The following is a 14,512-nucleotide window of genomic DNA, read 5'->3' as shown; positions in this document are numbered from 1 at the left end:
TAACCTATTACTCAAAGTAGAATACTCATCGTTCCTTCAATTTCATGAACTTTATTAACTAGTTTTCTTTTTCTTTTCTTTTCATTATATATTCTTTTACTTTTTAACATGCATTGATAAATGCACGGTCTTATTTTGATATCACTTTCTTTAGAGCAATCCATTCCATTCCCTTGACTTAATCTTAAAACAAAGTTATTGCATACTGTTTGCAGAATCAAGAAGGTATATGTGAAATTATGCATGATTATTTCACAAAGCTGTTTGTAGAATCAATAAGTTCTTTCGAGCCGATGTTGAGATGCATACAATCGACCATAACCAGCGAAGATAATGAGATGTTTCTCACCCCGATTAAGAAAGAAGAATTGTTTGAGGCGCTCAGCAGTATGCACCCGGACAAATCCCCAGGCCCTGATGGCTTAAATCCGGCATTCTATCAGAAATTTTAGCATGTTTGTGGTGATGACATTTTCGAAGTCGTAAAATTCTGGTTGGAGGGAGGCTCTTTCCCTCTAGCTCACAACGATACTAATGTCTGCCTTATTCCAAAGTGCGCTAAACTGTCTGGTATGCAAGACCTGCGGCCTATTGCGCTATGTAATGTGGTTTACAAAATTATTTCAAAGCTGCTTGCTAACAGAATGAAGGAATACCTAGGAAAATGTGCGGCGGAGATGCAATCGGCGTTTGTGGAAGGTAGATTCATCCTTGATAATGCTATGATTGCTATTGAGATTATTCACGCCCTCAAAAGAAAGACAATGGGTAACATGGCACACATGGCCCTCAAGATTGATATGAGCAAAGCGTACGATAGAGTTGATTGGGGTTTCTTGCGTTGTATACTCAGCAAAATGGGTTTTGCAAAAAAGTGGATTCGTTGGGTGATGATGTGTGTTACGACGGTTAACTATTCTATTCTTGTTAATACAGACAATGTTGGACCAATTAAACCAGGAAGAGGATTGAGGCAGGGGGCCCACTATCTCAATATCTGTTTATTCTAATCTCAGAAGGGCTCTCAGCTCTTATAAAAGCAGCAGTGGCTAGTGGCGATATTCATGGGATCCAGATATGCATAGGGGCACCTAGTGTGTCCCATATGCTTTTTGCTTACGACTATTTTCTATTTTGCAGTGCTAATTTATCCGAGGTGAAATTGGAGGTATTCTTTAGCAAAAATTTGAGTAAGCCGGCTCAGGAGGATTTGGCTCATATTATGGGAGTTTGTCTTGTTCTTGGTACCAGCAAATACTTAGGTCTTCCATCAATGATAGGAAGAAGCAAAAAGGCTACCTTTGTGTTTGTTAAAGATAGAATTTGGAAGAGAATTAACTCGTGGAAAAGAAGATCTTTATCTAAAGCGGGGAAAGAAGTCATGATAAAATTTTTTTTGCAATCTATCCCATCTTGTATCATGAGTATCTTTATTATCTCGGACGGAGTGATCGATGATATTGAGAGAATGTTGAATGCTTTCTGGTGGGGGGGGGGGGGGAGGTAGTAATAATAAGGGTATCACTTGGATGGCGTGGGATAGGATAATGTGTCCTAAGAAGGATAGTGGATTTGGTTTCCGAGATCTAAGAGCCATTAATTTATCAATGGTAGCAAAGCAGGGTTGGAAAATGTTAACTTGTCCTCATGCTCTTGTTTCGAGAATCTATAAAGCTAGGTACTTCCCTAAAACCTCTCTCTTTGATGCGACTATTGGTAACAGTCCTAGTTATGTTTGAAGAAGTATTTGCCAAGCTAGAAATGTTTTAACTATTGTTTTCAGGTGGGGGATTGGAGATGGAAGTACAATTACGGTGATGAATGGGTCGTGATTGCGAGGTAAAATGGAGGGTTGTGTTAGAGGACCTCAAAAGCAAGGTGTGTATGACATTAATCTTAGTCATTTGATGGTTCCTAATATGAAACAGTGGGATGTGCATTTGATTCGTAATTTATTTGATCATATAGATTTTGAGGATATCATCCAAGTTCCATTGGTGGAGGAAGTGGGGGAGGATCGATGGATTTGGAAGGAAGAACAAAATGGTGAATATAGCGTTCGCTCCGGTTATAAACTATGGCGAAACAATCAACAAAAATGTGTGACTAGAAGGGTGGATGGGAATTGGGGGAGGTTTTGGAGTATTAAAGCACAACCTAGAATTAAACATCTATTGAGGAGAATTTGTAGGGATTGTTTACCGAATCACTTTCGACTTCGTCAACATCATGTACAATGTCCGTCTGAATGTCAATTATGTGAGAATGGGGTGGAAGATGATTGACATATTTGCTTTTGGGGTGTGGTTACTCTTCATTGTTGGAGGGCAGCAGGTTTGTACGATATTATAATACCCCGTCTTCACTCTTTACATGGTGCTAAATATATTATTTTTTATATTTGTACCAATGAAGATAGTCGGACTGCAGAGCGTTTTGCTGTTATGTTAGATGTGGTTTGGAATAATAGAAACAATGCTGTTTGGAATAATGAGCGAGAAGAAGCTTATATGCTTGGTATGCAAGCATTTTATAGATGGCAGGATTGGTTTTCAATGCAAAATTGGAATCATAACAAAAATACCGATCAACCCCCTACAGTTTGGAATCCGCCCGAAACAAGTTGGTTGAAATGCAATGTAGACGCGAGTTTTAATAATAACCGTGGTACTACCAATAGGGGATGGTGTGTGAGAGGTAACTTTGGTAAATTTATGTTAGTAGGTACAACTTGGGATTCGAACCTTCTTTCCGTTGTCGTAGCAGAGGCTTTGGCTCTAAAGGAAGCAATCCATGAAGCTATAGTCAATCATTTTGATAAAGTTATTTTTGAAAGTGACTCCCAAAAGGTGATTCAGGCGATTCATTCCAATCATTGTGGAAATCCTAATTTAGTTTGGTTATTTTATCTATTCAGAAATTGTTACAACTTTATTCCAACTTTGAAGTTAAGTTTGTTAAACGCCAAACGAATATGGCTGCCCACTCGTTAGCGAAGGCGGCCAATTTCTGATCCAAGCATAGTATTTTAATTTATCTTCTCCTTGTATCGAGAACCTTTTGATTAATGAAATATGTTAATTTTATTTTGGTAAAAAAAATCTCTTAAAACAAAGTTATTGCATACTCTAAAACAATTCAAACTAGTTAGAAAGCTAATTAATTTTTTAAATTCTTCTAACATGATATTATAGTTCATCATTGCTAACCAGTGTTCTTAAGACACTTTTTAAGCATACTAAATAAAGAAAATATTCTTTATAAAAGTTAATATTTTAATTTTCAATTTTTAATGCATTTTGAATACATTGAATACACGTATTTTTAATTTTTTTTATCACTTTAATCACTTAAAAAGTGCTCCAAAGACACTGATTAGTATTTCTCTTTTAACATTTATCAATAATTGAAAATCTTTTTAAATTTTAGATGTGAAATTCTACTAATAGTAAGTTAGATTGATTATTTAATTGATTTTTTTTATCAAAACAATTGCATTTAAACTAAACACATAAAGCTTCATTAATCAAAAGACATTAGTAAAAAAACACAAACAATAAGGTGCAATAGCCCCAAAATTCAACAAGTCCTCATTGTTTAAAAATGAAGGGACTAATGTTCTCAAAGAAAAATGAAGGGTCTAATAAATAATATTAATATTATTATTAAACTAATTTATAAAATCTAATCATTAAGAATTGTATAAAATTAAAATGTATCATTTAATCTAAAATAAAAAATAGTATTATAGAACACAGATTATTTTATAAAGGTACTCAATATTGAGTAGGTCTTAAGCAACCTTCCCTATCCTTGCATGGCATGACCAGTTGACCACTATAGGAAGCTGACAAGCCGACACTCCAATTGAGTTTACAAAGTCAGATTTTCTAGAAATCTACACAAGGCAATAACTCTCTCTTGACAAGTACCTCTACATAGTACAACCGATTTAGTTGAATTATTCACTAATGATGCTCACTTTGTTGAGTTAAGATATTAAAATATTGTAAGTAAACACTAAGATGTATTTATTTATTTGTGTTTGTGCGAGAGACAACGATGTAAGTACTATATATCATTATGCTTTAACTAATTGGTGAGATTATTGTGAACTTTGACTATTTCATTTTCAAACAATTGTCAAATGTGAATCCAATCTGTTCGGTGAGATGCTCCCTCTAACTTTTGAAATTTGATCAAACAAAGATAAAGTTGATACTATATCTAGCTAATCAATCCTTATTCAGTAGATGACTATTTTGAAATTGAAATTGTATTGTTCATATATCGATCAACTTGTTGATATAACTACAGCGATCAAAATTGGCAACTCTAAATGGACCGGTTTGTTAGACCCGAAAAATTATAAAATTCAGCTATTCATTAGGATTAATTAGTTCATATGGACCATAGATAGTCCATTAAGTCCACATAACTATAAATTATAAAAAATATATATTAATATTTATATAGTGTTATTCTAAATTAATACATTAGTTTTTCTCATCTCATTAAATTTTATCTCTATTCTATCGGTCTTTATCTTTTATACATTATAAATTAATATAATTATCGTTTCTTTTATCTTGTTATATTAACTTTTCTCTTATGTTAATTACTCAATCATTATTTTATATGATTTAGACACATATTGTATTTAAAACACATATTGTATTTAAAATAATATAATTTTTAATTTTATTTATAATAAATATTATTGAGTTTTTATTTTTATTTTTTTAAATGAAAAGCCCATTTAGAATCGGATAACCAAAGCCCATCACTAGTGCAAAATGAACAATATAATTTTAACATTTACACCCAATATAATAAAAACGGGTGTAATTAAAAAATGCGGTGGCAATTTTGTAAATAAAATAACAATTTAAGTATTAGCAGGTGACAATTTACACCCTATTTTTTAAAAACGGGTGTAAACAAAAAATATTATTATAATCAGATCTCAATTACTCCCTTTAAATTTAAATCGGGTGTAAATTTATATGGACTAAAACAATATTTAATTTTATAACTCCAAATATTAATCTATTTCATGGTAACCTTATTATATAACATGTATTATGATATATGAAATATATGAAATATACTATGAAATATATGAAAAAGAAACAGAGAATAATAAGTTACCAACACGCAGTTTCAACGTACGTGAAAACGGAAAAGCAATTCTTGTTCCTCTTAAAAGTGCTTATCTAACATGTTTTTCAATCTCTTCCTCGACCAAATCCAATCTGTGGCAGAGCATGGTGATTATTGGAACAAGCGAATGAGAATGAAGTTAAGAGAAACGAAAGATACATGAAGATGATGCCGACACAGATTCATGATGGAATTTGGTACATGCGTTTTTTTCAAGTGAACTTCAGTTTCAATCTTCTTCATCTCTCTTCTTCAATTGTGTTATGTGATTGTTGTTCAATTATGGTTTATTAACGAATTAGTCATTTCGTAACATGCACACCAAATGTTCGGTGAAATGCCTGAACTGAATTCTTTCTCTTTTTTGTTTGATGCGGGGGGTTCCTATTAATCAACTGATTGATCATTGGAGGGTTCCTATTAATAGGAAAACTAGAATTCTGTCATGGAATTAAGTTGAATTTATTCAAACAAGGTCTGCTTGGATTGATTTATATGAGATTATCTACTCGCATAAGGACTTGTGAGGTTGTTTGAAAGAGCTTACGAAAAATGCTCATGAGTCGTGACATATCTGTAATCTGTTTTCAGCTTATTTCCATTAACTCTCTAGGATTACTTATGAAAACGGCTTATTGCTTATATAAAAGAAGTTGACTTTATTTTATCTGCTAGTATAGAAATAGCTTATACATAAGTATTTATATGATAATAAACTCTTATGCGATAGGCTTGATTATGTGGTTTAACCAAGCGGGGCCTAAGTATTTGAAAAACAGCTTTCTTATTAATTAAGTGGTTTTCTATATTGCAGGTTTCTGAGATTCTTAAATACTGTAACTCCAGAAACCTGGCTGTCCTACATTAAAAGTTGTATTAATTAAGTGGTCCAAAAGTAAACAATTGTACTGCAGTTTTGCCAGAGCCACTTTCGTTCGCACCGGAAGCTTTAGAAGGTGTTAATGACATATATCTTTGTAATCGACTTAAATTTTTTTCCTCATAATTTTAAACTCTTCATGACATGATTAGAAGTATTACTTCGATTTTCAGCCAATCCAGACAATGGTAAAAAAGGTCATCATGTAGCACTTGCTTTCGGTGCAAGTTTTGGTGCTGCATTTGTTATTGTTACTATAGTTGGGCTTCTTGTTTGGTTTTTGGTATAGACACAACCAACAGATATTCTTCGATATTAATGGTTTGTCCTCGCTAAAGCTTATTCACTTTCTTAATATACGTCTATTTCATAAATCATAAATCGCCGTATACTAAAAGTTTGTTACTTGACAGAGCATTACAATCCAGAAGTCCGCCTTGGTCATTTGAAAAGATATTCATTCAAAGAGCTTCGTACTGCAACCGACCATTTCAACTCAAAGCACATTCTAGGAAGAGGAGGCTTTGGAATAGTTTACAAAGCTTGCTTGAATGACGGGTCCGTTGTGGCTGTTAAATGGCTAAAAGACTATAATGCGGCTGGTGGTGAGATCCAATTTCAAACGGAAGTTGAGACAATAAGTTTGGCTGTTCACCGAAATCTTCTGAGGCTTCGAAGGTTTTGAGGCTGGTATTTCAAAGGATGGTTAGACCCGTGAACATGCTCTCCTTGCTTTCACTCTTGGTGTGAGGCAAATGATTTGTTGTTGCAACAAGGTAATTTTCAGTTTCAGCTTTTGAATAATTCTATATTCTCATAACTAATTTATAGAAATACTAATTGTTTGTTATTGCAAATAGATGGATGCCACTACACCCAAGTACTCCAAGAGTAGGTATGAAGAAATTGTGAAGGAAGTTTCATCCTATATAAAGAAGGTTAGATATAACCCAGATAAAATTCCATTTGTTCCCATCTCTGGTTTTGAGCTTGTTACTAAGATTGACAGACGTTCTGGTAAAGAGATAGAGAAGGAGCCCAAGTTCCTAAAGAATGGTGATGCTGATATTATTAAGATGCTTCCCACCAAGCCCATGGTGGTTGAGACTTTCTCTGAATATCCTCCACTCGGACGATTTGCTGTCAGAGACATGCGTCAAACTGTGGCTGTTGGAGTTATCAAGGCTGTGGAGAAGAAGGATCCAAGTGCATCTAAGATTACAAGGTCAGCACTCAAGAAGAAATGACATGTGCAGGACGATTCAACAAAGAACCTAGTTTCTAAGGCTCTTGTCTCCCATCCAATTCCATGATTCTGTCTGATATCCAGAATCTCTACATTATTGTACAAAATCAGAATGTAGATTTTCACTTTCATGATTTTTAATGGGCTGGGAAATGAAATTTGGTTCGACATTGCTTTTGTCATCTTAGTAACTAATATGTTAGCCTTCATTGCATTTTAGTTGAGCATATCTTTGAGTTGTGGCAGTGCTCAATCTTGACTCTTTATTGCCCCTGAAACATTACGAGTCTCTAATGATGATTTTTTTTATTTCCTGTAGAATTTGAGGATGATCCTGATCTTTTATGTGCTGAAACCAATCAAGTATGTGGGCATTGAAGTGTGGCAGGTGTGTATCTGTTTTTTTGCTTACTTTCTCCCTTCCTCTACAGTGATGACTAGTTTGATATTAATTGCTATTACTGAATATTCGAAGCACCATTGTGTTTAAATTTGAATTTTCAGGTGAAGACCGGTTCAATTTATGACAACATCTTAATTTGTGACGACCCACAGTATGCAAAGCAAGCTGTGGAAGAATTTATGATTAATAATAGAGAGGTAAGCAATTGCTTTCAGAATTTGTATCTGTTATTTGTTTTGTAGTAATGATCTTAGTGTTTGAATTCTTGTTATGTGTAAAAGCTCAGGCTGAAAAAGAAGCTTGATCCTGTAGAATAATGTAGAAGAATTCTTCAGAGTGGCCCAGAACTGAAAGGATTGGTTCCATATGACTTTGTTGAAACTGTAGGTTTAGAAATTAGAGAACCCTTGAATCAATTATTTAATCGATTTAGTTGGCGATCTCATCTAATGTGAATAAGATTTGTGTTAGTGTTATTGTTGTCCAATGCATCCCTCGATGCTAATGAATGTAATCATTTTCTGTCACCGTGTTGTATTGATATCCTCATTTTTATATGCTAGTGAACTTTGATTTTCATATGTTCATATACCATATATGTTGCATTGTTTTGCTCCTGTATTTTGTATGTCTAATTTTTTGCTCCTGTTTATGGTCCGGCGGAATCCGCGATAATCACTGATATAGTTGAGAAACAAATCAGATGATTCTATACTGTTGAAGAGGTATGTTCTGAGCTTAAGGATACTGATTATATTTTTATATCACAATGCTAAAATTTTGCAGTGCAGTCCTATCAGGCAGATGAGTTGTTGTCTCTGCCTGGATTGTAGACTTAAATAACATTAATCTTATATTGTAGTTACAAACCTATATTTCAAATCCTGATGTCAAGTAATTGAGATTTCTATTAAAAAAATTCCAGGAGAAGTTGATGGTCAACACATTGAAGTTTAACATATCTGTGCCAACAACATACATTTTCATTAGAAGGTTCCTAAAGGCAGCTCAAGCAGACAGAAAAGTTAGTGCTCATATTTCTGCCTACTATTTTTTCTATCATAATTAGCATTGTGAACTATATAGCTCAGACAGAAAAGCAATGTCATCATATAATTACTAATATATTTTTTCTATATTCCTCACCCTGTAAAAGACTATATAGCATTGTGAACTTTGACCCGGACGAGTTCGACCGAGTCATGAGTGTTAATGTTAAAGGAGTAGCTTTAGGGATGAAACAAACAAATAAAATAATTAAATAAACTTATTTTGTAGAAGTAATTAATAATTTAATTAAAAATATTTAAGATAACTAATATATCTTTTACATTTTAGATTTAAGATAGAATTTTGCAGCAAGTCAGTAAGCATTGAAATGAAATAAAGACAAGAATCTACCAATAATTGAAGAAGGCGGTGGTGAGCATAATGACATGAACTTCCCGCGCTCTTCATATGGATTGAGATTATAGGTGTTATCAAAGAACAGGCAGCTAACGGAAGCGGCAACCCTTTACTTTGAGAGTTTGTCTCAACTGTTCATAAAAGTGAATGTTAGTTAAGAGTCAAACATAAATTAAAATGAAAAAAAAACTAAGAGTCAAATAGTCATCATCATAGTTGTTTAAAGCTAGAAACTTATCCAAACTACGCCATCACGGTTTATATATTTTAAATGGACAAGTTTGACTAGTTTAAAACATGCGCTACCGATAGATTTTAACTGCTGACCAACCCTTTGATGAAAGATAGTGAGATAGATTAGTATTGACATTTTGACATTTTGTAGAATATAGGCAAGAGAGATTAGTATTTACCTTTCTTTGCCCATGATTAATGCTGTAAATTTTCAATTTTCTTCCGATTTTTTTTCCAATTACTGCCTATTGTTGATTTTTAGGTATTCGTTTTTGTTTTTCCCTTGTTCTGGTTTTGATTTGAAAGTGGTTAAGAAGAAAAAATTAGTTGAGTTTCACTGTCATAGGCAAGGGTTTTGAAAAATGGCTGCTTTCCGCGATTTTGATTGAAGGAATTACGACACTGATCGTGGTCGTCGCGGTGTGAATTAACCCCAATTTTTGGTGAATAACAGTATTTTTGCAAATGGTTGAAAATCAAAAGGTTGAGGAGCAAAATCTACCAGATCAAATGCAAATGGTTGAAGAGGATAAGGAGATAGAAATGTTGCCAAAACAAAAGCCAAAGAAGAAGAAGAAAATTTATATATGAAGAAAGTGTTATGACTTAGTTAAAATATAATTTTTATGTGTATGATTTTATAGTACTTGAAATATTATGACTGCACATGATTTTGTATACTTTTTGGTTAATATTAAAAATATTTTGACTTGGTTAAAATATGATTTTTATGTGTATGATTTTATAGTATTTGCAATATTATGACTGAAAATGAAATATAACTAAATGGTGTGTATGAAATAGGGTGTAAATAGATATAATTGTTCATTCATAAATGGCATATTTACACCCAATTTTTACTAAAATAGGGGGTAATTAAGAACATATTTACACCCGATTTTTATTAAAATAGGGTGTAAATAGATATAATTGTTCATTCATAAATGGCGTATTTACACCCAATTTTTACTAAAATAGGGGGTAATTAAGAACATATTTACACCCGATTTTTATTAAAATAGGGTGTAAATAGATATAATTGTTCATTCATAAATGGCGTATTTACACCCAATTTTTACTAAAATAGGGGGTAATTAAGAACATATTTACACCCGATTTTTATTAAAATAGGGTGTAAATAGATATAATTGTTCATTCATAAATGGCGTATTTACACCCAATTTTTACTAAAATAGGGGGTAATTAAGAACATATTTACACCCGATTTTTATTAAAATAGGGTGTAATTAAAACATCATTAAGCCCAATTACACCCGATTTTTATTAAAATAGGGTGTAATTAAAACGTAATTACGCTCAATTACACCCGATTTTTATTAAAATAGGGTGTAATTATAACGTAATTACGCCCAATTACACCCGATTTTTATTAAAACAGGGTGTAGTTAAAACGTAATTACGCCCAATTACACCCGATTTTTATTAAAACAGGGTGTAATTAAAAACGTAATTACGCCCAATTACACCCGATTTTTGTTAAAACAGGGTGTAATTAAAAACGTAATTACGCCCAATTACACCCGATTTTTGTTAAAAATAACCGGTGTAAATTCGTTAGACATTTTTCACCCTGTGGATATACACCCGATTTTTATTTAAAATAACGGGTGTAAATTTAATAAAAAACGGGTGTAAATTAACATTTTTGTACTAGTGCATCTAAGGTCAGGTTCGAGAAATAATTCTCGAACCTATATTACACATGGTCTTTTTGGCCCAGCCCTAACAAGTCTAGAGTCCACCAGGACCGACCAGTTTAGAATCGAGTAGCCCAGTTCAACAGCTTTACATGTAACAGACCGTTTGATGCGCAATATGATATAAACATGATAAGATATAAATTAGTATAAGGTTATGATATGATATAGATAAGATATAATTTATCATATTATCTATTTGACTAACATAGGATACCAAATATAATAACATATTATATATATATATATATATATATATATATATATATATATATATATATATATATATATATATATATATATATATATATATATATATATATATATATATATATATATATATATATATATATATATATATATATATATATTTCTAAATTATTTTATAAATTTTTCAAAATTTATAAATTGATAAAAAAATTAATAATTTTATATAAATTAAAAAGAAAACTCATTTAATTTTTTTAAAAAGAAAATATAATGAATTCTAATATATATACACACACACACTAGTATATTTAGTCATTTTTTCTTATATACATGTAAATATAGGCCAATTTATTTAGCCTACTTTTAATATTTATGAAAATATAGACCGACCTATAAGAGTTTATAGACTTTTTTAATAGTTTAATTCTGTCTTATTTTATTAAATATGCTTTTATAAAAACCTAAATTTGAATTTTTTTTTAAATAAACCTGACTTAACCTAACCTTATATAGATTATGTCATAAGCCCCTATAAGTCAGTCTGACATATTCCTTCTCCTTTCAACCGACTGCTATTTTTACTAAACAAAATCTTACTAAAACACAAAATGAAATACTACTTGCTATAAAAAGATATGTGAAACAGAGAAATACTTTATCATTTAAAAATGTCTTGCAAAAAGTTAAGGTTGAGTACTTTAAAAAATTGTAGAAGGAGAAAGCAGTACGACCTTAATTTTGTTTTACTAAAAAAAAACGGATGAAACCTTATGTACTAAGAAAAACCGGACCCATATAAGTTGAATAGTCAACCTAATTTATTTAAGAATATGTATAATTGTTAAAAAAAGAAAAGTGTATGCGAAAACCCGAAAAGCGTGAACTAGCCATTGAATTAGATTTTCTTCGAAACTGAGTGTCGCATTATAAAACAAAAACGTCTCAAGCTAAATTTTTATGTCAATATATTATACACCAACAAAGTTTACTAATCTTAATAAATTTCTTATAAATATGTGTTATTTTTAGATATTTATTTTATAAATTAATATTATAAAGGGTTTATGAAATGTTGACTGATTGGCAAAAGTTTCAATTTATATGTTGAAGTTAATTGTGTTAGTTGTTATATTTAGTTATATAGGTAATTAACTTTGTTATAAATTAAAACTTATTAAACCTATTATTTTTATCTCATATATTAATTTTTTTTATAAATCAAAATGAACCATGAGATTAACATATAAGACAAAAGAATGTATTAAATTTATTATTTTGGATCTCGTGTGTAATTTCATGGTTTATTTTGGTAGTTTAACTTTAAAAAGCACCATATTGATCCCTTAACTCTTCAAAATATATCATGTTATTCTTTTTTGTCTAATTAACAAAGGTAAAACTCAGAAATTGGTCGCTAAATTCGTTGCTAGTTAGACAAAAAGAACTAACATAGTACGTTTTGAAGAATTAATAGATCAATATGGTATTGTTTAAAGTTAAGAGACTAATGAACTCAAAGGTTAACATACAAAATGAAAAAAGGGTATTAAACCTAATTATAAAGAAAAGCTCCTAGCAAAAGAAGTGGAGAGGAAAAGAGGGCCAGGGTGCTTCAAAAATAAACGCCCCTCCAAAAGGAACTCCAAATATCATAGTGGTAACAAAGATCGAGACACCCACTGAGGCCTTCGAGCCATGTTTTCATTATACACACCCCTTAATATGTCAAAGGAAAATATTTTGTAAGAATGCACCAACACCAACTTTAAGGAGGCCAAGGTGAGGAATCCCTGTACCGCGAAGAAAGCGACACCCCCTCCCCCCCGCTCTCCCAGAGGAAAGGCGTGTCATGTCCAGCCATTGGAGAAAGGAACGCGTTACATTGAAATTTTAATCTATCCTACGAGGAGGAAGGGGAAAAATATCTAAAATAACCCTGGGTATTATTTTGTAGGTGTGGGGAGCACCTGGGAGATTGAAGGATCGAAAGGTCGGTTATACAGAGGGAAAGTATTAGCACCCTAAGTATCCGTAATATTCTACGGGAGCCCTTTCTTATTTATGCTATGGGTTGTGTTACTTACTGTTTATTGGAAAAGTTTCTCCTTTGTGTAAGCTAGAGAGTGAGGATTGTTTGAAAAGACGCGGGACCTAAATAGATTTTTGGTTTCGTTTGCTTGCAAAGATTCTCGCAAATCTCATGCCTACATATCCCTAGAGGAAGTTAGAGCAACTGTAGTTTGGGGATCTAATAGGCAATGATTGAATTTTTGTGTCTTGTTCAAAGCTCAAGATTGGAGCTAAAATTGATTTCTAGTAAGAGAAAGAGAAAAGTTGTCATCTTAGCAGAGAGATATCTCGCCTATTTCACCACAAACATTTTTGAAAGTAACAGAAAGAATTCTTTTCATAATAAGAGAGAGACCTTACTTGAGTGTACAAGTATTCCATTTACGTTATCTTATATTAAAAGAAGAAATTTTCAACCATAAGGGAAGGACTACAACCTGGATTTTGAATCAACAAAGCGTGCCGTTTACATTACCTAAATGGGAAATGTTTGATAATGTTTGTATTTTTGAATGTGGTGTAATATAAGTAATGTCTCTTCCATAGAAATGACTCATGTCTCATTCCTGGGAAAAAAATTTGAATTTGAGTGTCTTGTACAAGACCCAAGATTGAGGCTTTAAACAGAGTTGAAAACTGACTCTATTGAGGATTACTCCACTAGAATTTATTTTACCGGGGAGTTTTATCTATTCTATACTAAGCCCAGAATTGAGGCTAACTTTGGAAGGATTTTTTCTGAGTGTGATGGAATTGAGACTCAAACTGTTGAGCTATTATATTTTTGTCTCCTGCAAAGCCCGAGATTGAGGCTGGCTTAGTTAAGGATGAATTTGAGACTTTCTATATCTCTTATTCTTGGGGAATTGACTCACTGTTGGGGATTTGGAAAGAGTACTTGAATGATTGTGATTGTATGTCCTGAGAATTTGGATTCTCAAAGGGATGGGCTAAAGGTGACTAAAACCTGCCTTATGCTTTTAAGAAGCCTGAGGGTCCTTGTAATAAAAGCTTAAGAGGAAGCCGAGAAAACTTTTAAGAAGCTTGTGGGTCCTTGCATTCCGAGCCCAAGAGGAGGCTAATTGAGGGTCCTTGATTTAGCACAAGAGAAAGCTATGTGGGTTTTCCTGATTTGGCTATAAGCAAAAAGGGTAATAGGTTTCACCGAGAAATAATCCTCT

At 32.4% G+C, this 14,512-nt stretch overlaps 1 protein-coding gene across 1 annotated transcript; it reads left to right on the top strand.

The window, feature by feature from the left end:
- The first annotated feature begins 5,977 nt into the window (after nucleotides 1-5,977).
- On the top strand, nucleotides 5,978-7,332 carry LOC131640469 (elongation factor 1-alpha-like). The gene is made up of 4 exons (XM_058910860.1): nucleotides 5,978-6,119; nucleotides 6,217-6,364; nucleotides 6,457-6,819; nucleotides 6,904-7,332. Exons 3-4 carry the CDS (start codon nucleotides 6,799-6,801, stop codon nucleotides 7,288-7,290), a joined length of 408 nt encoding a protein of 135 aa, XP_058766843.1. The 5' UTR covers nucleotides 5,978-6,119; nucleotides 6,217-6,364; nucleotides 6,457-6,798; the 3' UTR covers nucleotides 7,291-7,332.
- The last annotated feature ends 7,180 nt before the right edge of the window (nucleotides 7,333-14,512 follow it).

The sequence above is a fragment of the Vicia villosa genome, unplaced genomic scaffold, assembly GCF_029867415.1.
Source record: "Vicia villosa cultivar HV-30 ecotype Madison, WI unplaced genomic scaffold, Vvil1.0 ctg.003157F_1_1, whole genome shotgun sequence".
Taxonomy (NCBI): domain Eukaryota; kingdom Viridiplantae; phylum Streptophyta; class Magnoliopsida; order Fabales; family Fabaceae; genus Vicia; species Vicia villosa.
This window is presented reverse-complemented; position numbering and strand designations above follow the sequence as displayed.

Coding starts and splice junctions, on each gene's coding strand:
- LOC131640469 (XM_058910860.1), top strand. CDS start 6,799: ATGATTTGTTGTTGCAACAAG. Junction 6,820..6,903: donor TGATTTGTTGTTGCAACAAG/GTAATTTTCAGT, acceptor TATTGCAAATAG/ATGGATGCCACTACACCCAA.